Source organism: Cladophialophora yegresii (assembly GCF_000585515.1).
Source record: "Cladophialophora yegresii CBS 114405 chromosome Unknown aczIN-supercont1.1, whole genome shotgun sequence".
In the NCBI taxonomy this organism is placed as follows: Eukaryota; Fungi; Ascomycota; class Eurotiomycetes; order Chaetothyriales; family Herpotrichiellaceae; genus Cladophialophora; species Cladophialophora yegresii.
The window spans coordinates 1,832,847-1,857,986 of NW_006913045.1; the positions used below are offsets into that span (position 1 = coordinate 1,832,847).

The 25,140-nt window shown below is 54.7% G+C and overlaps 9 protein-coding genes across 9 annotated transcripts; 4 read left to right on the forward strand and 5 right to left on the reverse strand.

Annotated features, from left to right (window-relative positions):
* Window positions 1-517: 517 nt before the first annotated feature.
* On the reverse strand, window positions 518-1,582 carry A1O7_00648 (uncharacterized protein; the record flags this gene model as incomplete). Its single annotated transcript, XM_007754689.1, has 1 exon — window positions 518-1,582. One exon carries the CDS (start codon window positions 1,580-1,582, stop codon window positions 518-520), a length of 1,065 nt encoding a protein of 354 aa, XP_007752879.1.
* A 4,683-nt stretch (window positions 1,583-6,265) lies between these two features.
* On the forward strand, window positions 6,266-7,303 carry A1O7_00649 (uncharacterized protein; the record flags this gene model as incomplete). Its single annotated transcript, XM_007754690.1, has 3 exons — window positions 6,266-6,542; window positions 6,596-6,673; window positions 6,726-7,303. The coding sequence occupies 3 exons, from the start codon at window positions 6,266-6,268 to the stop codon at window positions 7,301-7,303; spliced, it is 933 nt and encodes a 310-aa protein (XP_007752880.1).
* Window positions 7,304-7,972: 669 nt separating this feature from the next.
* A1O7_00650 (uncharacterized protein) lies at window positions 7,973-9,349 on the forward strand (the record flags this gene model as incomplete). The annotated part of the gene is made up of 2 exons (XM_007754691.1): window positions 7,973-8,029; window positions 8,123-9,349. The coding sequence occupies 2 exons, from the start codon at window positions 7,973-7,975 to the stop codon at window positions 9,347-9,349; spliced, it is 1,284 nt and encodes a 427-aa protein (XP_007752881.1).
* Window positions 9,350-9,948: 599 nt separating this feature from the next.
* On the reverse strand, window positions 9,949-12,768 carry A1O7_00651 (uncharacterized protein; the record flags this gene model as incomplete). Its single annotated transcript, XM_007754692.1, has 1 exon — window positions 9,949-12,768. One exon carries the CDS (start codon window positions 12,766-12,768, stop codon window positions 9,949-9,951), a length of 2,820 nt encoding a protein of 939 aa, XP_007752882.1.
* A 345-nt stretch (window positions 12,769-13,113) lies between these two features.
* Window positions 13,114-15,398, reverse strand: A1O7_00652 (uncharacterized protein; the record flags this gene model as incomplete). The annotated part of the gene is made up of 9 exons (XM_007754693.1): window positions 13,114-13,807; window positions 13,861-13,966; window positions 14,022-14,130; window positions 14,186-14,566; window positions 14,621-14,799; window positions 14,854-14,958; window positions 15,015-15,054; window positions 15,116-15,163; window positions 15,213-15,398. The coding sequence occupies 9 exons, from the start codon at window positions 15,396-15,398 to the stop codon at window positions 13,114-13,116; spliced, it is 1,848 nt and encodes a 615-aa protein (XP_007752883.1).
* Window positions 15,399-16,077: 679 nt separating this feature from the next.
* A1O7_00653 (uncharacterized protein) lies at window positions 16,078-18,198 on the reverse strand (the record flags this gene model as incomplete). The annotated part of the gene is made up of 4 exons (XM_007754694.1): window positions 16,078-17,529; window positions 17,639-17,709; window positions 17,762-18,133; window positions 18,192-18,198. 4 exons carry the CDS (start codon window positions 18,196-18,198, stop codon window positions 16,078-16,080), a joined length of 1,902 nt encoding a protein of 633 aa, XP_007752884.1.
* Window positions 18,199-18,990: 792 nt separating this feature from the next.
* Window positions 18,991-20,498, forward strand: A1O7_00654 (alpha-galactosidase; the record flags this gene model as incomplete). The annotated part of the gene is made up of 2 exons (XM_007754695.1): window positions 18,991-19,809; window positions 19,866-20,498. 2 exons carry the CDS (start codon window positions 18,991-18,993, stop codon window positions 20,496-20,498), a joined length of 1,452 nt encoding a protein of 483 aa, XP_007752885.1.
* Window positions 20,499-21,283: 785 nt separating this feature from the next.
* A1O7_00655 (uncharacterized protein) lies at window positions 21,284-22,537 on the forward strand (the record flags this gene model as incomplete). The annotated part of the gene is made up of 1 exon (XM_007754696.1): window positions 21,284-22,537. One exon carries the CDS (start codon window positions 21,284-21,286, stop codon window positions 22,535-22,537), a length of 1,254 nt encoding a protein of 417 aa, XP_007752886.1.
* Window positions 22,538-22,706: 169 nt separating this feature from the next.
* Window positions 22,707-24,590, reverse strand: A1O7_00656 (uncharacterized protein; the record flags this gene model as incomplete). The annotated part of the gene is made up of 6 exons (XM_007754697.1): window positions 22,707-22,941; window positions 23,000-23,280; window positions 23,376-24,088; window positions 24,139-24,268; window positions 24,292-24,366; window positions 24,417-24,590. The coding sequence occupies 6 exons, from the start codon at window positions 24,588-24,590 to the stop codon at window positions 22,707-22,709; spliced, it is 1,608 nt and encodes a 535-aa protein (XP_007752887.1).
* Between the last annotated feature and the right edge of the window lie 550 nt (window positions 24,591-25,140).

Here is a 25,140-nt window from a genome sequence, read left to right on the forward strand (position 1 = left end):
ATTCACGACCACATCTGATGCCAACCAGGACACAACAGAATGCAGCCGGAGCAGGTGACGCAGGTGTGCGATGTAGAAGACTTGCTTCAACGGACGCATCAACGGCTTGTTCACCACGGCCTCGAAGATTCGATCCCAGCATGTTCTAACCCTTGCATCCCTGCCGCGAGGCATCCCATCTGGCGCAAATGCGAGACTTTATCCACCCAGGGATATCTGTGTATTCCGCTCAGCCAGTCCTGCTGCTGGTGTGTTGCCCGAGAGACAATAACATAAGAGATTATTCCTAAAATCACAACGCTTGCTGGTAAATCAGACCTCGTCCCATATTATCCGTGTCCCGTGGCCCATATCGAATGCAGAGTGGTATCCTTGTAGTCGCTAAAATCGATCAAATAACTCCATGCTGAAAATGCTCATGATTTTGGTACCCGCTTGCGTGTCCCCAGCTTTGGCTCAGGCAACGGCCAGCTGGGGTAGACGTAGATGGAAGAGAAGTCTTGGTACTCCGGTCGGCCTACATCGCAGTGGCATACGGCATCGCGTATTCTTGATACCGGTCCCAACCGAAGGTACTCAGGCTGGCAGATGTACTGCACGGCTGCTGAGCCAACATGCTTGGGAGGGGTAGAGGCGCGAATGACGATACCGTCGTAGGAGCGCTGTATGCGGGAGCGCTGTAGTACTGAGAAGTGTTGTATGCCGCTGAGGAGTAGGGTTGGCTGAAGGATGGAGTCGGTGATGGAAGCTGAATCTCATTCATACCCACGCTCGACCAGATATTGTGATGTGAATCACAAGATGAGACCGGGCTCGGGCTGGATGGGACAATCTTCCATGCCTCCACTGGCGCAGGTTGAAGAGCATGGAGTTGATGTGACGGCCACCATTGCTCCGTGCCAGTCGAACTGGGCAGCAACGGCGTCGGCCGGATAACGTCGACGACCCTCGGAGGCGGAGGTAAAAGAGGGACGAAGAGGCCCATGATGGCCTGGCGAACTTCGTCGCTCCGGCCACACAGCAGCTCACCGGCACCATCTTCTTCCATGCCCTCCAAGGCAAGGGCGCTTGTCCGGTAGACGAACTTGTTGGCCGCCTGTACGAACTCCTCCTGCAGTTTCTTCAGCTGCTGTTCCTTCTCTGACCAGCTCCAAGTGTTGGCGTTGGTGTCGATGGAGAAGACTTCTTTGTGATATTCGACCAGCGAATCAATGGTGTCGGTCGTCAGCTTAAAAGCAACCTCGTTCTGCGAGACCATGTCGATGTGGACCACGTAGGCCTCGACATGAATTAACTGATAGTTGAACAGCGCCTCCACGAGTGGGTTTGAGTCTTTCCTGAGTTCCGTCTCCGGCGCCTTGGGCACCATTAACGAGCATAGCGTCCAGATAGCATTAGGTGAAGACAGGGTCTCGGTCAAACATCGAGTGTGTTGAGGAACACTGTTGAGTGGTCGCTTGATCTTGTTGATTCGCTTGAGGGTCGCTGTCAGCCAAGGTTCGACCTTGGTATTGAGCACCACGTTGCAAGTCGATCGCGGCGCAAAGGCCGCGGCAGAGGCGGGTAATAATATCGTCGGCATTATGAGTTATTGATTTGTGCGATTGGGCTCTCTTCGGTACGGTATAAATGTTTCACAGAGACATTCAATATGAGCGGCTGACCAGGAAGAAGCGAAGCGTTATATGACGAGGTAAAGAGAGTAAGGTGGTGAGGCTGTTGTCGGCGGTCCCAACGAGGGAAGTAGTGTGCGCGCCTTGTAGAGAGGAATCGGGGACGAAGTGGTGGTAGAAGGGGTAGAGGGCGGAGGGCGGGGATGACGAAAAGGGCAAAGAGATAGAAGGAGGAGAGAGCCGTACCTTATATCCAGCGAGGCGAGAAGAGTCATGAGTGGTATTGATAGGCCACAGAGAGACGAGCTAAACTTGGGGCCTGGTCGGTCAGGCGCAGCAAGTGTTATGCAGTTGGATGGAGACGAGGGTAGGAATTGTGGATATGGCATGAGCGGATCACGGATGGGGTGGGAGTGGGAGAGGGTAGCGGCGGATGGCGGAATCAGGGAACCACGGAGTCAGCACAAACTAAAAGAGACTTGCCTGAGCATGATGGCCTGATACGTAGATGCGTGGGTGCCGGATGGAGCGAGCGAGGATCGAAAGCAATCAAGTGGGAGGCGAGAGTGAGGCCAAAGTGAGAGCAAGGCGAAGGCGGGCAAGAGCGAGAGGCGCAGTCGCTAAAGCGAGAAAGACGTGACTGACCGAATGCATTTTCTGGCGACCCCGAAGAAGGTGCAGCCCGTAACCGTAGCCGTCCCCGTCATCAGCAGCCCCGCCACCTGCCCGCCCAGAGTTTTCCCTCACCAGACCATTTTTCGCCTCCTCCACCACACACAAGTCGGCTTGCCAACTCGATTTCTCTCTGGCGCAACCTGCGACCTGCGACCTGCAGCTGCGCTACTGCACGTTGGATCAAGTTCCTGCTGAACACTTACGTGTTGCTGCCGTGCCACTGGCTGCTCGGTACAGCATGCTCTCGGATCGTCCAGCTCAGCCTGCTTTCCCCTTCTTGTCCCTCTCGCCCTGAGCAAACCTTCCGAGCTGGAGAAAGCGACAAAAGAGATTTAGCTGCATATGCAAGATCAGGGCTCTCTTCGTCCCTGCCGTGCCCGTCTATCGGCCTGGTCCTTCGGGCATTGTAAGTGGTGGTCTCCTCGAGATCACCTTGGCTCACTTGCATGCACTTGCGATATTGCCAATATCAGTTTTGATCAAAACTTCGTCAAATTCATCATCATTATTACACGTGTGCGAGATTGATCCCGGACCCGCACAACGCCCAGAATGCCACCGATATCCGCCAGATCCATCCTCCTGGTTCTCGATGGCTGCTGGATCAGCAAGCCGCCAACAATCAATTTCCCGCTCCAAGTGATTCAGGACCCGTGCAAGCCTGTCCGTTGAGACGGCAGCTTCCGTGAGGAAGCCGTGGTTCGAGACGATTTCCACTTCTGGAGGAATTGAGGTCAAGTACGTATTCTCTGGATTGCTTCATACATGCACGGGACACTGGGCTGATGAGGCGTGATCATCACCTACGGCCACCCAGGCCGCCTTCAATCTCAACACTGTTCAATCATGCTTCGTAGGACGGTGCTTGGAAAAAGGCCCCAAGTGCTCCTGTCTCCGTGAAACGGGGACATCACGTAGCCTGTTAAACCGTTGTCGGGGGCTGGAGAAGGAGTGGCCTCTACTCCGAGCCCTGTTGGCGCATTCGTAGAGAGATGCGCGGACTGCAAAGCTTTATCACCCCCGAGGACCCCAACGGTTGAGTCGGCTGTCTCAAAGAACCAGGAGTCTCTGTAGAGTCATCAACACGATTTGCAGACCCGAGTTAGTGGCATGGAGTCCTCACGTTTCAGACACGAGAAGAACGCTCCATCCTCGAGGGTCTCGGTCGCCAAAGACTCTGGAAACTCGTGTTCGAAAACTCAGGCAAGGTCAAAGTCATTCTGGCCTGGATTGGGGAGTGGTGATGACTGGTTGACAGCCAAATGCGCGCAACCAGTCGCTGGCGGAGGACGAGGACGTTTGCAAATCCGCCCGACTTAGGTAGCGGAGGCAGCTGAGGTGATCCTCGTCAGAAGGCACTTCTGCAAGCGGATTGGCGACTGGCGACGAACGTTAACGTGCCACTTTGTCGTAACATCCCTGCTACCATGTCTGATTGGTTAAAGGCGATTTTTGACTTGGCCTTTCGCCCAGCATCATGTGACGAGGCCTGCCGTGCGCTACCTGCTCAGCAGGCTTCCGGGATGGCATGAAGATGCTAGACGTGTTGCAGCAGCCGCCGACACTGTATCTCGCTGCAAGAAGTGCATGTTTCAGATTTACGATCCCAGACAACCAGATGGTGATGCTTGTGCGGAAAACAAAGATTTCTGCCAGACCGAAGACGATGAGGTCATTCTTCGGAGAGAGCGAGGCTGGAGGCAGACACCGGTGGCCATGGCTCGTGGCGGTGCATGGAAACATCGGCCTGGACTCACCTCGGCATGCGGCCTGCATCGGTCGAGCCGGATCAGCACCAGTCACGTGGCTCGGCTATTCATCTTACGGTGGAGACGATGAAGCCGACTCTTCAAAAGTACGATCCTGTACGTATGTGTGGCTCATGTGCTTCCATATTACTCCTGGTGCTCTCTCAGTTTGTAAGTCTCTCGTTGGTCGCGCATTTCACTGCTCGTACTGAGCTCCGGAGTACGTATGGTCGTCCTCAGGATCAGGTTCTTCTCACGCAGCATGCGGAACCGCCGCGAAGACCTGACCACCGCGCCACGGTCGATGTTTCCATGCATCCTGTCGTGCACATCTCCGGGCGGCTATCATTACCATAGGTGTTTCGCCTACTAATTGCAGGGCCCTTGGACGAAGGACGTCTGAATTACGTGTTTACCGCGATGAGATAACTTGACCACGGCCCTGGTCAGGCCTGGAAGACGAGCTGGTTCGACAATCTTTGTATTTTCACATGGATTAATTATGCTCATGGCGGATATATGCCCTTATCGGACTGCAAGCGAGCCGCTCTACGAGCAGAGGTTGCTCCGTAGGCTATACACTCGATACACATAATCTGAGCTGCCCAACGATCCAATACCCAATGCCACCGTCTCAAACAGCCCCTCTGATACCTTATGAGAGGGCAGAATTCTTAATGCCGCAGTACGAGGCGCTTCCCACCTACTCCCGACTGCGCAGCTCTACAACCACTAGCTATCGCACAGCATAGAGAGGGAAGAAAAAAGCGAAAGCAAGTGAGATGCCGTGCGGCAACACGCACTCGAGTTCTGCATACAAAGGTCGTGCGCTGAAAGTTGCTGACACGTTATCTGAAATTAAGTTGGCAATAGTCTGTCACGGCGCTTGGCCTGGTGCCAGACCGTCTCAGGACAAAGTATCCGGTTCGTGCGTTACACAACGCGTGTCGGGAACCCACTGCTTCTGTCTTACAAGCCGGATCTTCAAGCAAGCGGGCGAAGACCACGTGCAACGTCGGAGCCGTGGGCACCGTGTTTTCATCGGGATGCTGCCAGCTTATCTGCTCTCAACTTCGCCTCAAAGTATCAGCATGCTGTGGTGATGATGGCCGCGATGATGGTGCAATACCATGGCGCTACACGAGCACCAGGCAATCTCTGCCGGTGACTCGAGAAGGTCGCAGACCCCAACCTATTGGCACGCAGGCACTGGTCGGTAACTGATGCCAGAGCGTGCGAGATTGGATTGCTGGCATCTCGTGCTCGCACAGAGGACTGGCATGTTTGCGGCTCGAACATCAAATTTGGCGCAGATGTAGACATTATGTTGGAATTCACTGTTGGCATTCACTGGGGACTGAGCCTTGCCGTGGGCAAGCGACGGTCCTGCCTGGACGCACGTCGAAGATGAAAAGCAACAGCTTCGACCTCAAGTGGAAGTGGACTCGCAGTAAGATCGAAACGATGGCTTCCGCACATGATGATTTTTCTCAGGTGAGCAATGAAACTCGCACGAGATGTACACTTCTCCAGTTCGCTCTGCAAGTAAATGACATCGCTAGAGTGCATGGATTCCGCCAGAGTTACTCATGGATTGTTGAAGCAAGCTCAATCATGCCCACGGCAATGATTCGATCACCCCTACTCTAGACAGCCTTGCCCGCTACTCTCCTTGAGTGGTGGCATGTACGGAGTAGCAGACGGAGCTAAGCTGGCCAAGCAAAAGGATATTTTTAGATCTCGCAGGGCTGTCCCAAAAGATCCGGCTAACCTGGGCTTTTTGCACCCTTACGGCGCGTTAGAGTCCCGCACGTGTGGCTTCCGTCCAATCAAGGGTCGCGCCTGGGCCCGATCTGGCGATCTCAGCTCTAACCATCGGCCAGGGCCAACTCCGGGCGCCGACTTGTGCTGAGTCTTTTTTTCTGGAGAGATTCAACAACACGTCGACAACTTTGCCATTCTGCTCTGGTCATCTCTCCTTCACTAATTTCCAGTCTTTCATCGACGGCGGGACTTCTTGCATCCGTCTTCTTGCAGCTTCTTTTTCAGCATTGCATTGGTACCCGGGTGCTTGATCGAGTCACGGACGTTGAATTCAGGGGCTACGCCAACCACCACCGACTTTTTATCAGCTTCACCATCAACAAAGACTGGGTCCCTCATCTCTTTTAGTTGGAATTACGACTTTGATTTCGATTTAATTGCGGTTAGCTTCTCTTCGAACGAAAAATGTCCGGCATTCGACCACTGAGGATGGTCAGCGTGGCCGCCATCGGCGCCACTGCTGGGTACTCGGCCTGTCACTACTGGAACACGACCTTTTTTCAATTCAGCACAGTTCATGCCGAGTCACCGCCTTCAGACGCTCAAGCGGCGCTGAAGAAGATGGTTTGGAAAGGCTTCACCGAGCTGAAGCTTGAAAAGGCCGAGATGGTCAACCACAACGTCAGGAGATTGACGTTCGCTCTACCGGATGATCAGTCGATCACCGGTGTTTCCCCAATCAGTACGTACCGAGGATGCTTCCACGTGGACGGAAGCTGTTCTGACTCGGTCCAGCATCTCTCCTGACCAGACATACTCCTGAGGGTGGCTTCATCCCGGTCTTCCGACCATATACACCCGTCAGCGCGAATGGTAAGTCGTCTATATGTCCAGCGCAAATGGCTGAGCTGACAGCCTACTGTAGACCAGCCCGGTTATGTCACGTTCATGGTCAAGAAATATCCCAACGGCAAGGGCTCGGGCAAGATGCACTCATTGAAACCCGGTGATTCGATGTTGTTCAAGCCACTGCATGAGTTCGATTACAAGCCCAACGAATACTCGGCCATGACATTCGTCGCCGGAGGCTCTGGCATCACCCCGATCTACCAGCTCACTCGAGCGATCCTGGATAATCCCGAAGACAAGACTAAAATCGCGCTGGTCTACGCCAACAACTCCGAAGAGGACATCCTTCTGAAGAATGAATTCGATGATCTCGCCCAGAAGTTCCCCGATCGATTCAACAGGACGTATGTCGTCAGCAAAACCACGCCCGAGAATGAAGGCACCTACCAGAAGGGCTATATCACCAAGGCGATATTGAGCCAGGTGATGCCTCACAAGTTGAACGAACGGAACGTAAAGGTCCTCGTCAGCGGTCCTCCTCCGATGATCGAGGCAGTTGCTGGAGCCAAGGGCGGCTTCGGCTGGACACAGGGTAGCCTCGGCGGAATCCTTGGTGAACTGGGATACAACAAGGAAGAGGTGCACAAGTTCTAGATTGGGTCCAACCCAGGGTTATCAGTTATCATTCGACGTGTACATTACCTTGATTCGGGGGCGATAGAATACTTGCACGGGCGCATGCGGCGGGTTAGATATAGAAGCCGTACAGGCAGAATCGAGGAGATCCGTGCGGACTGATGCTAAACAACCCTATTTAGACCAACGTTGACCCCAATCGTTGTCAACGACGGTCGCCGGTTGGATCGAGTGCTCGATGCTGACTAATAATAACTAGGTGGTCGTCCGCCGCCGGAGCACGCGGATCTGCACTCTCCCCACGCATTCGCGATATTTCCTATTCCTATTGCAACCTGACCTACCTCCACCACTTTCTTCCTCCCAGCTCGAGCTTATCGGCGCGTGTGCCTCTACATCTGCCCTTGCGCCGTCATAGCAGCCAACCGAGTCAAAAAGGATAACCCGGGCAGGCGGGAATGGAAAGAACGAAGTGACGGTCGTTTGGCCAACGCTGGAATTCATGTGAACGTGCCCGTTTCCGTGTCCGTGTCTCTGGGTGAGTGTCTGTGCTTGCGAACAAAAGCCTGACGTGCATTTTCTTCTGCGTGCCGCCAACATGCAAGCCTTTGGTAAGTCCATCTATTGTCATCCCCTCGTCTTTGAGACGGCCCTGGATCTGCAAATGTATTGTCGCCTACGGCCACCATGTTGCGGAAACATGCACTGATCAACCTCGCTTTCGCAGTGCCCAAGAACAGAAAGGTATGACCTGCGCTGTGCTGCATTGTACTGTCGCTTCCCCTCCCTCCTCTCCTGCTCCTCCGCCACATATACGGACAAGCGGTGACAATGTAGCCCAAATTCGATCTCACGCTCCGCATCATCGACCTCACCAACATCCCACTCATAGCCGGCACGGTCACCGTGCGCTGGCACCTGTCCTCGTCCACCACCGCCGACCACCGCGGCCGCACGCCCTCAGCCCCAATCTCCGAACACAAAGCGACATGGGAGTACGTCAAGACGCTGCCTGTGCGGCTGACGATCGACAAGAACGGCCACCTCCAAGAATGCGACATCCACTTTGAAGTGCTGCAGGAGTTCCACGACGGCGGGCGTGGCGGCCGAGTCCATCTCGGCAACGTCAAGCTGAATCTCGCAGAGTACACACAGGTGCCGGACGTGGGCCCGGAGCGCGACCCGCAGGACGAAGGTGAGGAGGAAGGCAGCATCACGCGGCGGTACCTCCTGCAAGACAGCAAGATCAACAGCACGCTGAAGATTGGCATCCTCATGCGCCAGACGGAGGGGGACATGAACTTTATCGCCCCGCCGCTCAAATCCGCCATGGTGGTCGGCGGGATCGCGGGCGTGCTGACCACGGAGGCCGGCGTGCTGGGTGGCGGAGGCGGCGCCAACGGCGAGGACATGCCCAGCATCACATCCAAGACGCGCGAGCTGGCCGAGGCCCAGGACATCTATCGCCGCACCCTGGCCGCGACGTGGGCCTGCCAGGCCGGCGAGCTCGCGCCGGACAGACTGATCGAAAACCTGTTCGCGGGAGGGGACGGCGGGCGCCCGCCCTCGTCGCCCCACAAGGCCACCAGCTCGCGTCACCCTAACCCGGCAAGACTGGGACGCCGCGAGGAGAGCAGGAACAGCAGTTCCAGCGACGAGCCGCACCACCGACACGCACCCGCGCACACGAATCCTTCTCAACAACGATCCCACCCGCCAAGCACGCCCCGTCCGAGTCTGCTACCGCCGCAGACGTTCCTGACCCCGCAGATGGCCACGGCGCCAGGTGCAAGCCCGCAGCAACCTCACGGCCACCAACGCGGCACGAGCAGAGACTCGCCCGGCCCCTCCTCGGTGACGGGGAGTCTGAACTTGTCATCCACGCAGACGCCCGGGCCGGCGGGCCCCGGCGCCGCAGTGAGCGGCCGGTCCAGCATCGACCAGCAGGTGCAGCAGAGTCAGGCGGAGCATGGGAACCGACGGCGCGGCCTGGCCGAGCAGAAGGAGTACACGGAGTTTGAGCTGCGTGATGATTTGAGGAGTTGGAGCGTGAGGGTGCGGTGAGCGTCAATGCGGTCTTTGAAGAGGCGACCGCATAACTGGGTCGGGGCGAGGCGGGGCGGGGCGGGGCGAGCAGAGCAAAAACAAGGACCCCGAAGCAGGACGGAAGTATATAGAGTACGCGAGCGAGACAGGACAAAGTATCCAGAGACGGAAGTCCAAACCAGGGCAAAAACTCCTTTCATGAAAGTGGAATGTGACATGTGATATGTGACATATGACATATGACATGTTGATGGAGATGGAGATGGAGGAGCGAGATCCCAGCCAGATAGGGAGACTCAAGACTAGACGATAACGACCCGTGCAAGTAAGTCAGTAAATGGATCGATCTCGCCACCCACACCTATCCGTACAGTATATATATATACAGAGTATGAAGTAGTTGACTGTGAAATAAGATTCAATAGCTACTTTACTGCTGTACGTGTATAGTAATTTACATGAATAGTAGTAATGAACCATCTACCGTGCATCTTCCATGATCTATCTTCATCGTTACATAATGTACAGAGGAGAGACGGCGCACAGGCACAGTAAATACGTACTCAGTACGTGTCCAGCAGGGTATTACACAGTAAAAGCAGGTGAAGGGAAGGCACTCAGTCTGATGACCCCTTCGTCTGGGGTGCGGCCTCTGCTGTCGGTTTGGTCTGGGGTATGTTGTTCTTGGACGACCTGGTATTCATCCTCGGCTTCAACTTCGACTTCGACTTGGATTGTTGACCTTTCTTTAATGCCTTCTGTTTCTTCGCCTTCGCATTGTCTTCTGGATGCGCCTCTTTACCTGGCTTGGTGGCTTTTCTTTCCTCTAGCCGTTCAACCTCGAGGTCGTCCTGCAGCGGCTCAAACTCAAGCACTTGCCTCGCAGGATATCCGGGTTTCAGGGGATTGCCACTCAGCCGCTCCGCCAAGCTTAGTGCTGCACCTACAAAGGAAGGGAGATGCGGTTGCAGCGGCGACAGCGTCGGTGGGTGGAGGACTGGACTTTGAGCCAGACGGAGTTCTTGTCTGGTGGCGTCCGCGCCGGTGTAGGTGATATGGTCGAGGCAGAAGCGCGCCGCACTCGAGCGAGATTGCACTCTCTTCGTGTTTTCCGTAGGCGCGCCGGGTGGCCGAATCGGCAGTGTTCTCGAGTCAACGTCGACGACGTCCACCGTGCGAAGAAGATACTCTAGCTTAACATCGCCCTGTGCTGAGGTTCTTCGCTTCTGTCGAGCTGTTTTGGATTTCTTAGCCGCAGCGTGCTGGACGTGCTCGTGCGCGTTTCTCAGCGTGTGATGGATCGGAAGGTTGACAAAAGGCAGAAATACCCAGTCAGAGGAGCCGGTCGACTGGGCATGGCCAATATAGCTGCGGAATGCCTTCATCAAGGGTTGAGAGACGCCCGTATCGACTGAACCGGGATAGGCAAGGTCCTGCTTGAGCTGCAGTGTAAAGGCGACGTCGACGTCGTTCCGCGGACACGAGACAGTGAAGTGATCATCTTGATGGACGGCAGATATCCTGGCGATGCTGAGGACAGATCTCTTCCCATCGATTGCTTCACCAGCAGTCACGAAGATCTCGAATCTAGGAGACTCATGCGAATCAGCTGTCGAGCTTGGACAGAGCTCTAGTCGCAGTATGGCGCGAGCGCTAGCATCTAAATCCCCGGAAGACTGCTCAGGCCAAGGATCCATTCTGGCAAGATGCTGTGGCAAGAATGGAGCTCCCCCAACAAAGAGTCTTCTTCCGTAAGATTCCGGTGGTGTTGACGGTGCTGATGCTTCCTCCTTTTTGGCGCTCCCGGCCATGGGCTGGATTGGTGAAGGCGCTTCGGTGGAAGGCTTCATGTTTCTCAGAGTTGACTTCTTTATTTCGAAGTCGCTGGGATCACTTCCCTTCGCACAATCTCCTTCGGGAGACTTTGTACCGCGGAAACCCGCCTGCTCTGGTTCATTCCCCGCTTCCAAATCTCCTTCGCTCCCAACCGTTGTTTTGTTTTCGACGTCAACATGCGGTGGGATTCCCTGGATTAACGCTTCTCCAAATTTCGCAGTAAGATCACAATGTAGCTCCTGTCTACTCCCTGCTTTGCCAAGTGTCGCGGTAGGGTTGAGAGCATCTCGCAAGCTTCCCAAGATGCGGCGGAAAGAAGAGCTGCCGACAGTTTGCGAGGTGACGCCAGATGAGACCAGTCTCAGCCATTGGTACTGATGCAACATCACGGGAAGTCCTGCGCGAGGAGGAACAGGCTGGAGGCTGGTGGTTAGCTCATCCACGTCTGGCCAGACAGTCGACTGCTGGGTATCATCCTTAAGGGGAGCGGAGAGCAAGATCTCGCGGCGGGCTTGGTCAGCTGCACGAGGGTTGTTCAGGTGGATCAGTGTGATGTGGTCCTTGTCCCGAGCGATAGTCAGTCCTTGGTACTTCCGCCGCAGAGACTTGAGGTAGGTATCAGCATAGTCCTCCTCGGTGCGATCCCGGTATAACAGTCCCAGAGGTCCTCGCAGTGGTATGACCACCAAGGCGAGGTCCTTCGCATAACGAACAAGCTTCTGTAGCGCTCGATTCGCCTCGTGTTTGTACCCCAACGTTCTAATCCTGGATTGAGAAGGATACACGTCAATCTGGACGTCGTGTTCCTCTGCGATCCTCTTCAGCGGCTGCGTCGGGTGTGTCAGGAGGTGCTCTAGCTTGGCTTGCTCGTCTAGATTGAACGAGAATTTGACCTTTCTCGCTGTCTTGTCCGGCACCGTCGGGGTCTCGTCGCGTGCAGGAGTGATGAAACCCCAGATCTCCTCGGCCAAATATCTGATGATATCGTCCTTGCTCTGGTTCCTCTGCAGCCCCGGAGAAGGACCACGGTCGCCTTTCCGCAGACGGATGTACTTCTTCAACTGTGAGGTCTGGAATCCGGTCTTCAAGTTCCGCTTCAGTGTCTTCCATTCGTGCTTTTCCAATTGCCCGCGCATTTTCCCCACCGAAAGGCGTAGCTGCTCGATATTTTCTGCCAACTTTGCACCACTAAGCGGGACATTTTCCGAATCGATCGACTCCTGTAATGTGGTTCCAGCTCGTTCCGTGCGGTCAGCCGTGGGTACTTGGGTTATCCTGCGGTCTCTCGAAGGAAGCAGTATGACTTCGGCAGGTTTGCCCAGGGAGTCGACTCCCAGTTCAGCAGTGGGATCGGGCTTCCACTTTCGCCAGAACTGTCGCTTGCCACGGGGCCGAGGTTGGGACAGGCCTTCATCTTGAGGTTGTTGGACGGGGGTGCTATTGCTGTCGGCGCCGTAGTCGATTTCGTCGAGTGTCGCGCGGCTTGGAGCTGCGCTCTGCCATCGTCGAAGCACGCGGGCAGGGTGGTTGAGGTTGTCACCGACTAGATTTCTCTGACATCGCAGACAGACATAGACCGACTGGGTCCCACGTGCCAACATATATTTCTGGCATCAGATGCCACGATCGAGTGGTTTGATCGGAAATGAAACTGGGATGGAGGGAAAAAGTTAGGAAGCGCAGGGAAGGGCTCTGGGGGCTCGTGTCTCGTCCTTCTCCGCAAGCTTGGCGCGACGCAGGCGACGAGGTATGATGTTGAAACGCTCGCAGAAAAGGTTCACGAAATTAGATCAATAATAAATCCAGGAGTGCAGATTGACATTAACGCCACTACACAGTACATGACCAGCGGAAAGCATCATACATGTCATTGCGGCACAGATACAATCGCCCTTCAGTCTCGCAGCAGCGACTCTCGATACGGCTTGCCTGGCCCTTCCCCTTCCTCAATGCGTCTTCAAGTACTCGGTAACGGCAGGCGCGATACTCGGTCTGCGAGAGCCACTCTGTGCACTGACGATGCTTCCGCGTCGTTGGGCAAGGGTGTCTTCGGCATGTCCATGGTCCGCCAACACATTGGTCACCGACGGAATGAACGACGGACGTTGGGGTGCTTGCCCGCTCACCGAGTACCGGACCGCGAGTTGGTTCTGCTCATGCTCGTCGAATTCATCGATCTGAGTCGTCTTGAATTGCCTGGCGGGGACGTTCTTCGCGAAGAGGATGTCCAGTTCGTGGAAGGTGCGGTCCTTGGTCTCAGGCAATCGGAAGTACGCCCAGATGAAAACCAGCCAGGCGCAGCCGCCCCAGACGAATCCCGTATATCCCTGTAGATTCCATGCTTCTGGGTTCATAAAATAGTTCTCCAGAGTTCCGCCAACCGTGCCGCTGATGTTGGAGACATTCCGAGCGAGGCAGACAGTTTTTTGTCGCAGGCGAGTGGATCCTATCTCAGCCGGCAAGGCCCAGCCGAGCTGGCCAGCACTGAGCTGGAATGTAGCTGTCCAGACAAGTGTGAGGACGGCCTGAGTCCACGCAACAGATGGATGGTCGGTCCATGGGTTGAGGATTCCAATGATGCACAGCTCTGTGGCCATGAAGAACATGCCCCAAAGATAGACCGTGCGGCGGCCAAAGTATCTAAGCGATACGGTGAGAACCTTCCAAGTGGGACTGGGTTGATTTATACTTACGGCATGAGAAGGAACCAGTTCGCCAAGCAAGCCAGGAATGCCAACCCGTTTGCACCCCAACCCAAGGAATAAGCCGCGTCTGTGCTCAAGCCGACTTGCTGGAAGACTGTATCTTGTTAGATGCTTTGCAGAGTATGCGGGGAGAAACATTCGCGGCCTACAGTATGTCGAAGCGTACGCAAAGCAAAGACCGCACACGAGCTGCCCGCCAAACACCACACATGCAATCTCGGTCCGGCGTCTCTCGAACCCCTTGAAGCAATCCCAGTACTGCGTGATTGGTAAGCCTCGACAAGGAACTCCCATAGTGACAATGGCGACTTACTGTCGTTCCCACGCTGAGTTGCTCCTCCAAGTTGTTGGTATAGACGATCTGGGCTAGCGTTCTCTTGGGATCCAGTCCCGGTCCGGGAGCCTGCAACCTTCGGATCGACCTCTCTGCTTCCTCGAGCTTGTTGTGCCGGACAAGATGATAGGGCGACTCAGGGGCGAAGAAGATCAGCGGGATGAGGAACGCGGGCCAGACCCATTGCACAGCGAAGGGAATTCGGTAGCCCCACTGGTCGACTCGATGGACAAGCCCACGTAGCAGGCCCGCCGAGATGAATTGACCTAGGATAAAGCACATGTTGGTGTACGAGGTGAAATACACACGGAGCTGCAAGGGGAGGACTTCCGAGGCGTATGCTGGAGCTGTGGTGGCGAACTGTGTTCCTGGTTAGCGAGAGTGCTGAGCCCGTGGTGGAAGTTAGTGACTTACGATCCCCCATTCGAAACCCAGCAGGATCTCGCCGACCAAGAGAACTTCCTTGCTGGGTGCAAAGAAGACGATAAACAGGAAGCAAGTCATGACACAAAGCGTGCATAGCAGAACCTTGCGAGGTCCATATGCTTGTACCAACCAGCCGTTGATGATCGTGCCTAAAATTGAACCGCAACCTGCGGCACAGTTAGCCACCGTAAGTAAGGGAGATTATCAGCAGGCGAACATACCCGAACCTTGACCGAGACCAGTTTGCCAGGCAGCGGTAAGGGAGTAACCTGTTGGGGTTTGCTTCGAGATGCCGACATAATGGCCATACTTCCGCTGGAACGATGCTAAAGGCACTCAGGTCAGCCCCGTGAGCTTGGGAATGAGAATAGTTGCTACACACGGTATGCGTAGAAATTTCCCAGAAGATTCGTGTCGAACCCCTGGTGATCAATTCAGCATGGAACACGCAGGAGACGCAGAACACTGCAGTGATGTTGGTACCTCCATAATCACACAAGTCGAGATAACCAAGCACCACATAACGGCTTTCTGCGGGATGTCAGTACAGTTGAGCATATCTCGTCGTGTATGCGCATACCTTGTAGACCCCGAGAGCTTCTCTGATTGTCATATCTTTCTCATCTCTAGTGACATCGCGGGCCGCAACGCTCAATTCCTTGTCGCCCCAGTGCTCCTCTCTCCATGAGCGATCGAAGTTGCCGTTCGGATCTTCTAAGTGACCAATGGCATCACGGCCTTTTTCAGTAACCACCGTCTGTGCCATCTGGATGAGTTGATCCTGAGATATGGTTGTTGCTCGACTCTTGCAAGGCGTGTTATTTGGTTGAATCTGGCTCCATCTTTTTCTGGGGCATGCTGGTAGTAGTTATAGTTGTCGCTCGCGCGTCTCGCGGAAGGTCCTTTCGCTTAGTAGACCGCTCTGAAGGATCTATGAAGCTGAGGACGTCCATGTTGATCACGAAGAATGTTGCCAGACGCGACCGAGATGACCCATCAGCTCATAGGAAAGGCAACCAAGCAACTAGAAGCGAGGTTGGTATGCCGCAGTGGCGCTGATAGCGGCGGGATTGGGTTATTTTCATTCGCTGCCGCTTACGGAGAATCCCCCGCAAGGAGCCAGATCATGGGGAAGCTGGACTGTGGCCATGCGGGGCGAGCTCAGGCCACATGTTGACATGGCGGTCTCCACGAACCGAGGCTGGCGATCTCAGTCAAGAAGATCTCGACGGCCTTCGAGCAATCCCCAGGCAAGTGGAGCCAGCTTGTGGTCGCGCCCTCGTCGGCCCGATTGAGACACTCCCCTAGTTGTGTTCTCCGCCTTGGATCGGCAATGGGCAAGGTCGTGTCGCATAGTCTTCTGTTATCCGGCACTGTGCTCGTGTCCGCAGGAGAAAAATGACACGCATGCTGCAGATAAGCTTGTGATCACTCTTCCTTCACAGTTACCGCTCGAGCTTGCGTTGATGATCTTCAAAGCGGGACAGACCATGCTCGGTCCTTTCAACCTCGTCACTGTCTCTCAGCGGCTCGTCTTCATGAACAATATCCCACTCCGGACTCCGCCTGCCCGTGGAAGCCGTGCGCATTGACGCCCCTCGTGTAAAAGGCCTCATCTCGTTTTCGTTCAAAGCATGAACATCGGTTGTCTCGAACTTCCGCGCATCAATGCCCTTGGCAAACAACAAGTCCAGCTCCTCGTACGTCCTCCCTTTGGTCTCCGGCAACCTGTACCACGCCCACACGAAGGTCATGATTGCGGTCGTCCCCCAGAAAAACCCCGTGTATCCTCTCCAGTTAAGACTCTCGGGGTTCAGCATATATGGCTGAACGGCGCCACCGATGAAGCCAACCAGATAGTAGGCGTTGCGGGCGAGACATATCGTCTTCGTCCGTAAGCGAGTACTTCCCACTTCGGCTGGAATGGACCATCCGAGTTGGCCGACAGACAATTGAAAGGTGATAGTCCAGACGATAGTAAGCAGAGCTTGCGTCATCGCAACAAAGAAGTGATCAGCCCACAGGGTCAATGTCCCAATGAGGTAGAGGATTGAAGCCATGACCAACATAGATACCGTGTAGATTGTCCGACGGCCATAGTAAGGCATGAGGAGAAACCAGTTTGCAAGTGTTGCAAGCAGTGCTAGGCTGGTGCCAAAGAGACTTAGAGTATATGTCGTCTCAGCGGATAGCCCGACTTGTTCGTAGAAGTAAGTGGCGTTATAAGCAAAGGACAAGCCCGAAAAGTTTTGGCCTGCGAAAACCAGACAGGCGATCTCCGTGCGGCGGAGTTCGAACCCTCGGAAGCAATCCCAGTATGATGTACCGACCTGGAGCTCTTGCTCGAGATTGTTGGTGTGGACGATCTCGGCCAAGGTGTCTTTCACATCAATGCCTCTCGCGGTCGATGACTGCAAGCGACGGAGGGAGGTCTCCGCCTCATTCAACCGACCCTGGCGCACGAGATGCCATGGTGATTCTGGGGCAAAACAGAGCAGCGGAATCAGAAATGATGGCCAAATCCACTGGAATCCAAATGGAATTCGAAATCCCCATTCATCGTCCCTTTCCAAGAACACTCGAATAACAATGGCACATATGATCTGGCCAATGATAAAAGCCATGTTCGTGAAACTCGAAAGATACGAGCGAAGGACCAGGGGCAGGACCTCGGACGAGTAGGAAGGGGCGACTGTGGCGAAAACGCCCCATGGAAATCCACAAAGAAACTGTCCGAAGGCTAGAACTTGGATGTTGGGAGCGAAAAAGGTCATAAATATCAGGCACGAGAGCGTGCACAACGCGCCGACAAGGACTCGCTTCTGCCCATAACAGTCGACGAGGTGGCCATTGAGGATAGTACCTAGCACAGCGCCGATGCCAGAGGCAGTGCCGATCTGAAGTAAGAGACAAGTCAGCGCTGCGGTCAATGTAGACAATGAGCCTAGTGATTGACTTCGCCTTTCTCGGCGTGTTGGCCGAGTCTCAAGCTGGAGGCACACTCACAATGGCCATCCAGGTAGCGCTGAGCTGATATCCAGACTTTGTCTGGTCGGTAACCCCGACAAATTCACCATCTGTGGCATATCAGCACCACAGAAAGGCCACAGTCATGGTTGAACGACATACATTTCCGCTGAAATGTAGGGAAGGCATAGAAACTAGGCACCAGAATGCTGTCGAAGCCCTCCATGATAACGCACATGCTCACCGCCAAGGACCAGAAGATGGCCATCGGGTACGCTTTGATAGCCTCGCGGACCGTCAACTTGTGTTCAAACCGGGATCGAGCTGACGCAGCTTGAGCAAAGCCATGATTGTCCTGGCTCGTGCGCTCATCGTGGTCAAACTCATCGCGGAATGAGCTCTGTCCAGGCTGATAGAAGTCACGTGTTTCGATATTGTTGGTGGCAGCAAGCGAATCTGCTAATAGTGGACGGTCACCGGAATGGTCTTCATCTAAGCTGGTCCGTGACGGGGTGCTTGGGCTAGAGTCATCTCCTGCATATCTGTGAGACTCGAGCACGTGCCAGACTGGTCCAAAGCACCGCCCACTTACTCTCCATCACAATATGCACCACATCTCAATTCAAGCTGTAGGGGGGGCGGCAGGATTCAGGGGTTGCCCTAAGCCGCTTTCTACTGTAGATCGTACTCCTTCTCGCATGTACGTCCTTAAGGCCGGAATGCGGTCCGAGGGTTCGATGAAGAGCCACCTCCGCCGTGTGATGCGGGAGATGGAGCGACGGACGTTGACCGAAGCTGGCGTGAACAGCTCGTGACAGCTGCATGAGCCTTGGATGAGCCTCAGCGAAACCGACGAGATGACAAGTCGGAAGGTTAGGCGGGCTTGAATTTCACCGATTGGCGGCTGCACTCTTTTAGTGGCGGAATTGAGAAGCGCGTTTTCCGCACGACCTGCACCCTTTCCTACGCTTTCTCTCGTGCTTCCAATGGCCTCTCTCTCGCTCTGCGCAACGCGCATTTCATGCATGGCATTGAACCCCACAGGCAGTGGATATGCCGGAATGTCCCTGGTCTTTGTGCCGCAGCATGCCTCGGAGTTTCGTCAAAGGGTAGTTTTCCGCCCACCTACGTCTTGATCTGCTAGGATACCACCGCCTTGGTGCTACGCGTCGTTCTACGGCAGCTAAGTTGACACAGCTTCGAGATGATGAAAGCTGCAACCAAGGGTCTAGTACGTGCATCCACGTCTCTATAATTCGCACTTCTTCTCCAGAGCTGCATGAATTCCCAGGCCCCATCGTGCCCTTGATATATTTCTGCGTTGCGACTGCTCCTGTGACGAACCACAGTATCTCCTGTCCCTTTACCCACGTCCCTTTGCCATACTTACAATGCTGCTACTGCTTTTTCAAGCCCTTTTTAGCAAGAGTGTATCCGCCGTCAACAATGGATTAGCCCAAACTCCTCAGATGGGGTGGAACAATTGGAACTCATTGGGCTGTGACGTCTCGCAGGATCTCTTGCTCGATACTTCCCGAGTCCTCCTCTCAAGCGGCCTGAAGGACGTGGGCTACAACTATGTCGTCCTCGACGACTGCTGGTCCGACGGCCGTGATAATGATGGGTATCTACGACCGGATGCCACCAAATTTCCCAGAGGCATGAAATGGGTCGCTGACAAACTCCATGACATGGGCTTTCTTTTTGGCATGTACTCCAGTGCCGGCGAGTTGACCTGCGCCAGATATGAAGGCTCGCTCGACCATGAAGAGAAAGACGCCGAGATTTGGGCTGCATGGGACGTCGACTATCTGAAGTACGACAATTGTTATCACATGGGCCGCTTCGGTTATCCCGAGATCTCGTTCAATCGCTACAACAACATGGCAAAGGCTCTCAACGCGACTGGTCGCCCTATTCTATACTCACTCTGCTCTTGGGGGGAAGACTATGTACACACCTGGGGAATGTCCATCGCCAATTCCTGGCGGGTCTCTGGCGACATCTATGATCACTTCAACCGACCAGATGCTTTGTGTGCCTGCGATGATCCCCGTGACCCCCATTGTGTTGCACCGGGCACGCATTGCTCAGTGATGAACATTATCAACAAAGTGGCCCCTTACGTCGATCGTGGACAGTTCGGCGGATGGAACGACTTGGACATGCTTGAGGTAGGGCAGGGCGGAATGGATGATGAGGAGTACAAGGTAGGACCAATTACCCAACTTCGTCCTGGTCATAATACTGACAACAATGTTTATAGGCACACTTCTCCATGTGGGCAGCTTTAAAGTCCCCTCTGCTTATCGGAGCCGACATTCGCAGATTGTCTTCGAAGACCCTTACCATCCTTAACAATCCGGCTGTGATTGCTGTAAACCAAGATCCTCTCGGCCGATCCGTGGCTCAAATCTACCGCGACCAACATGTCAAGAAGGACAAGTACGGGCAAGGAGAAACACAAATCTGGAGTGGCCCGCTTTGGCGTCACGACCAGTTAGTCATCTTCCTCAACGCAGCGGACGAGGACCTTGAGATGACGACTACCCTCAACGACGTGTTCATACACGAAGGCCCGGAGGGTTCGGCACCTCAAACCAGGGATGAATTCGACGTATATGACTTGTGGGCGGATCGTATGGAACACCACACGGCAGAGCAAGTTTTGGCGGGAAATCATCAGTACAAGAACTCGTGGTACAACTCAACTCAGACGCCGTACAAGGAAGGCCTGGCCAAAGCCGATCCGCGACTCTTGGGCAAGCGCGTTGGCAGCGTCGGACCAAAGCACAATGTCCTGCGTGCGAATGTCCCTCGCCACGGTGTTCGCATGTTCAGATTGCGCAATTTGACCGGTGGCTCGCCACGGTATGCGATGACAAAGGACGAGCTCTGATTTCAGTAATGGCATCGAAGATTTGCCGGGTGGAATCTGGTCTGTTTGGCAAAACATTAGACTGGCATGCTCGAGATCTTGAATTGATGTCGCAACTCGGCTTCCCAAGCTTTCTTCGCCTGCATCTGCGGGGAAGAGGCTGCTCGCTTGGCGAAGTGAAGTGATCTGAAAATCGACGCCGGTTCTTTCTCCTTCATCTATCACTGTAGCAGACTGACCAGATGTCCGAAGTGCACTGGCGCTGGTCCATAATATCAGCATCCCCGTCGGACGCATGCTGGCGGTAATAGCCAGCCAGCTATTTACGAGGCCCACGATGCGGATGGCTGACGACTGACGTCAAGTCCAGCTCACTTGCATCTCACCCACACTTCAGCTGATAGACAGGCCTTCTGCCAGGCAACAATCACCTGCTATAATGCGGCCTCCCACGGCCTGTGTCGCTTGCCGGTACGCATTCTCCAACCACAATCAAGATTCCCACCAGCTAATGCCCTATTACCCTTAGGAGTCGCCGTCGCAAATGCGAGGTAACTGCTCCCGGTGCACCGTGTGTTTACTGCAAGAATCGCGATGTCGACTGCTCCTTCACTTCCACCTCCCACCCTGATGGTAGTTGGCCGAAATAGTCGTCAGCCTCTCCCAGCACGACGGGGTTGGAGCTGGCGCGGAGTGGGAGCATCAGCACCGATTTGCCTCCACAATCTCTCTGTGTGGAGCTGGTCGAGCTGTATTTTCGCTACATTCACGACACCTTTCACTCCCTGTTCCACCCCGCAAGTTTGATGCAGGATGTTATCAACGCCAGGATTCCTCGGGTCCTCTTGTATGGCATGATCAGTCTTTCCGCAAGATTCTCCAATGGTGCATACTTCGCCGGGATTGACCCCAGAATCAGAGGTAGACGATATGCGCAGGAAGCGGAACAGCTCCTCAACCTGCGTGATGTGTCCCTGATAACTCTGCAAGCCACCGTCCTTCTAGGGGCCTATGTCATTACCGAAGGAGAAGCCGCTGCAGAGGCAGTCTTCTACAGTGTGGCTTGTCGAAATGCATTGTTACTCGACCTTCCCAACATGATCGTCATGTCCAGAGTCGAGCAGGAGGTGAATTGCAGAGCGTGGTGGTCGCTATGCATGGTGGACGTTTGGTCCTCGAGGGGTGTCGGGATAACTCGATCCTTGACGCCTAGAAGCGATGTTCCGTACCCTATGGAGGAGACGGTCTTCCACCGCTTGAGCCGGCAAGAGTTTGACCTGCCCAGTCCTACCAGCATGCAAGAATCCAGCGCTTCGCTACTGACCCAAATGATCAAGCTGAATGCCATTTTGTTCGAGGTCAGTCTCTTGAACGAGAGGGCTGCCTCAGAGCTCCAACTCGGCGCAGCTCACGGTGCAGCTGTGGAAGCACTCTCTGCGCAATTGGAGGACTGGTACAACAACCTGCCCATCGGGCTGCAAGACACTCACGCAAACTTATCCCGCTATGCCGCTCTAGGACTGGGGCCTATGTTTGTTGCCGTATATTTGGGCTACTACCACTATGGACAATTGCTGTATTACCCATATCTGCACGGGGACTCATACGACGACACTGTCCAAGCCCGATACTACGCCGACAAGTGCAAGGGCCACTCGATCGGGCTCTGCGAGATCCTTTACCGTGCCTACTCTTCTGCCGGCTGCGAGGTCTTCTACACAATGGTGGGCCACGTGCTGGTCATCGCGTCCACCATACAGCTTCACATTCTACTTTTCAGTCCTGACGAAGCACAGATCCGTGCTGCTCGCTCTCGTCTAGAGCGTAATTTCGAGATTTTGACAAGGCTTCAGACCTTCTGGCCCACGCTAGATGTGTGCTTTACAAGGTTCCGCGAATTTCACAAAGCGTGCCAGAAGTACAAGGAGACCTCATTCCGCATGGACAGATGGATGCACCGCTTCTTGTTCGAATTCGCAAAGCCAATAGACGAGAAGGACCCTGATGATCTGGCAGAACTGATACCTTGGACTTTGCAGGAACTAGGCTTTACCCCCTGATTCGAGTATATGAGGTATCCACCGGCTGTTCGACGCCACTGGTCCTCCCCTCGCGGCCGCAATCAAGAGACGTCCAGGGGGTGCTGCCTGGTATCCCCCGGTCATGCCCTAGAAGCTAACGCGTAACAACGGGAGTCCCCACTCTGCCACGTTGCATCCGGCATCATCCTCAAAGACTTGCCTTTCCGGCCGTCTCGTAGGGGAAGATGAAGCTGATGAAGCCAGCCACGATGTACAGACTTGCTGAGACGAAGATCGGCTTGTTGTTGTACCCCACATACGTTGCGATAATCGGTGCCTGAAGACCGCAGATTCGGTTAAATGCTGCAGCCAGCCCACATCCCGTGCCACGATGGTTGCTTGGCACCACCTCAGGTGTGTAACAATAAAGAGAGCCCCACATGCTGCGAAACAGGTGAGCAATGGGGCAGAAAAAGACCCAGGGGGGACCGGTATACTCACATATACGATACGAAGGAGGTGACACAGTTGAAGGCCAAAATCGAAGCCTGTGTTCTGGCTGTGGTGAAGGCGAATTGGAAGACGGCGGTAAGGATCAGAGCAACGCCGAGAGTACCTCTTCGGCCAATCTTGGGCAAACCGATGAACCAGCCGGCCATCAGCGTGCCAGGAATCGAGCAAGCGATGATGATGAAGTTGTTCCGGTATGTGATGGCAATGCTGCTGGACCCAGCCTGGGCTCCGTGGAGTGCCAGGTATTCGGGAAGGAAATTCGAATACAGCTGCGAGTACGTTAGTGTTGAAGGAACGCCATGCAAGGAAATAACTGAGGACAATCACCCGGCCGTGCTGACAGAAGCACTGCAGGAAGACTTACTGGGGAAGCCAAACCTATCATGCCCCATACCAGAATAATCAGACTTGTGCTGTATGCCACTTTCTTCGTCGAGAACAGGGCTCGGATGTGCTTGAAACCACCTGGTTTGAACTGGGCCATGGTCCTTTGCCAGGCAGTGGGCCTGTTCACAGCTGCAGAGTGCCCCGCGACAGCATAATCTCTCTCGACTTGCAGCAGATCCTCCATTGTCAGTGGCTGTGTGGTGCCGTTGTATTTTGCAACGTCGTTCAGCACATCGATGGCTTCTTGATACCGTCCCTGACCGATCAGGTACCGAGGGCTTTCGCGCAGCCGGAAAATGGCGAAGCGCAGAAAGAAAGCAGCCAGCGTGATGGCGCCCATCGAGTACATGAGATATCTCCATCCCATGTTGTCCTTCTTCTGGCACTGTCCCGCTGGCGTGTCCTCGCTGCAGGAATAATGGCTCAAGAATCCCCAGGCCGCCCCTGCTGGGATAGCTTGGCCAACTGACCACCAAACAGCCAAGATCTCGAGCAGATATTGATGAGTGCCCGGCAGAAATTCGAGGAACACGGCGGAGTCGACGGGCAGATTGCCCCCAACTCCAAAGCCGCAGAACGAGACAAGCACGGCGCAGCTGATGAAGCTGTTGGCCGCGCCAGCAGCAGTCCCGAAGACTCCAGCAATCAGCAAGGTCAAATTGAATGCGAGTCGTCTTCCAATCAAATCGCCTGCCAAGGTCAGCACTTTTGTCGGTCTCACTTGGAGCGTTTTTCCTCACATCCGAGGCCCCAGAATGAGGCTCCCACAACTAGACCGGCGATAAGAGCAAGGGACAGAAAGGCCGAGTGCTGCGGCTGAAATTCTACCCCTACTTGAGCAAGCGCGTCTGATACAGTCGTTTGCCAAAGCTGTCACACTTAGCTCGAGACACATCGATCTCTGGCCCAGTACTCGCCTGATCGCACAACCAGCCATAGCCGCAGAGGAAGAACAAAGCCCACTGATACTGTCCACTGTCAGAGTTGCTAGCTTTCTCTCCGAGCGACTTGACTTTACCTTGCCCATGCCGATAGCCTGGACCGCATGATTCACCAGTCTCGCTTGGTGCTCAAAGACGGGATCGACGCCATCGACACGCAGGGTCGGCAGCTCTTTGACGAAGCCCACCTCTGCGGCTTCGTCAGAGACGGGACTTGCGGTCGCGACTTTCGTGTCTTCAGGAACGCCCATTGTTGCTGCCGGTCTTCGTCAAGGTATTCTGGGCTTTGATGCAAGGCCTGTTTGGAAGTGAAGGAAGCGGTGCCGCTTTTGTATTGCGGTTCTCACCTCACGTTCTGCATTTGACCTTGATACCAAGCTATCTACGCTGATAGGCCTATATCAGGTTATGCCTTGCTTCCCCCAGCCTGATAGACACGGGGATGCCAGGGTCCATCGGCATACAGACCGTTAACAGCAGACTATCGCGTTTGCCCGCTGCTAGTCAATCTCGGGGCGTCATTGAACAGCCATTGCCCGCCACCGCGATAGGCAAATGGCCGCAGGGTTCAATTCTGATCCGGGCAAGAAGTGATCGGCCAAGGGATTTATCGGCAGTCGGGCTAACGCTAATCTGCTCTGTTAGAGCTTATCTCGCAGCTCGAAGGACAAACCCCGGGGTTCAGGGCAAAAAGGGATGTTGAAGGAGATGTCCGTCGACTCCCCGTACCTCGCTGTACCCAGTACTTGCCCGTCGCCGTCGATAGTATCTTCGCGCACACGCGGTCCAATGGTCAACGGC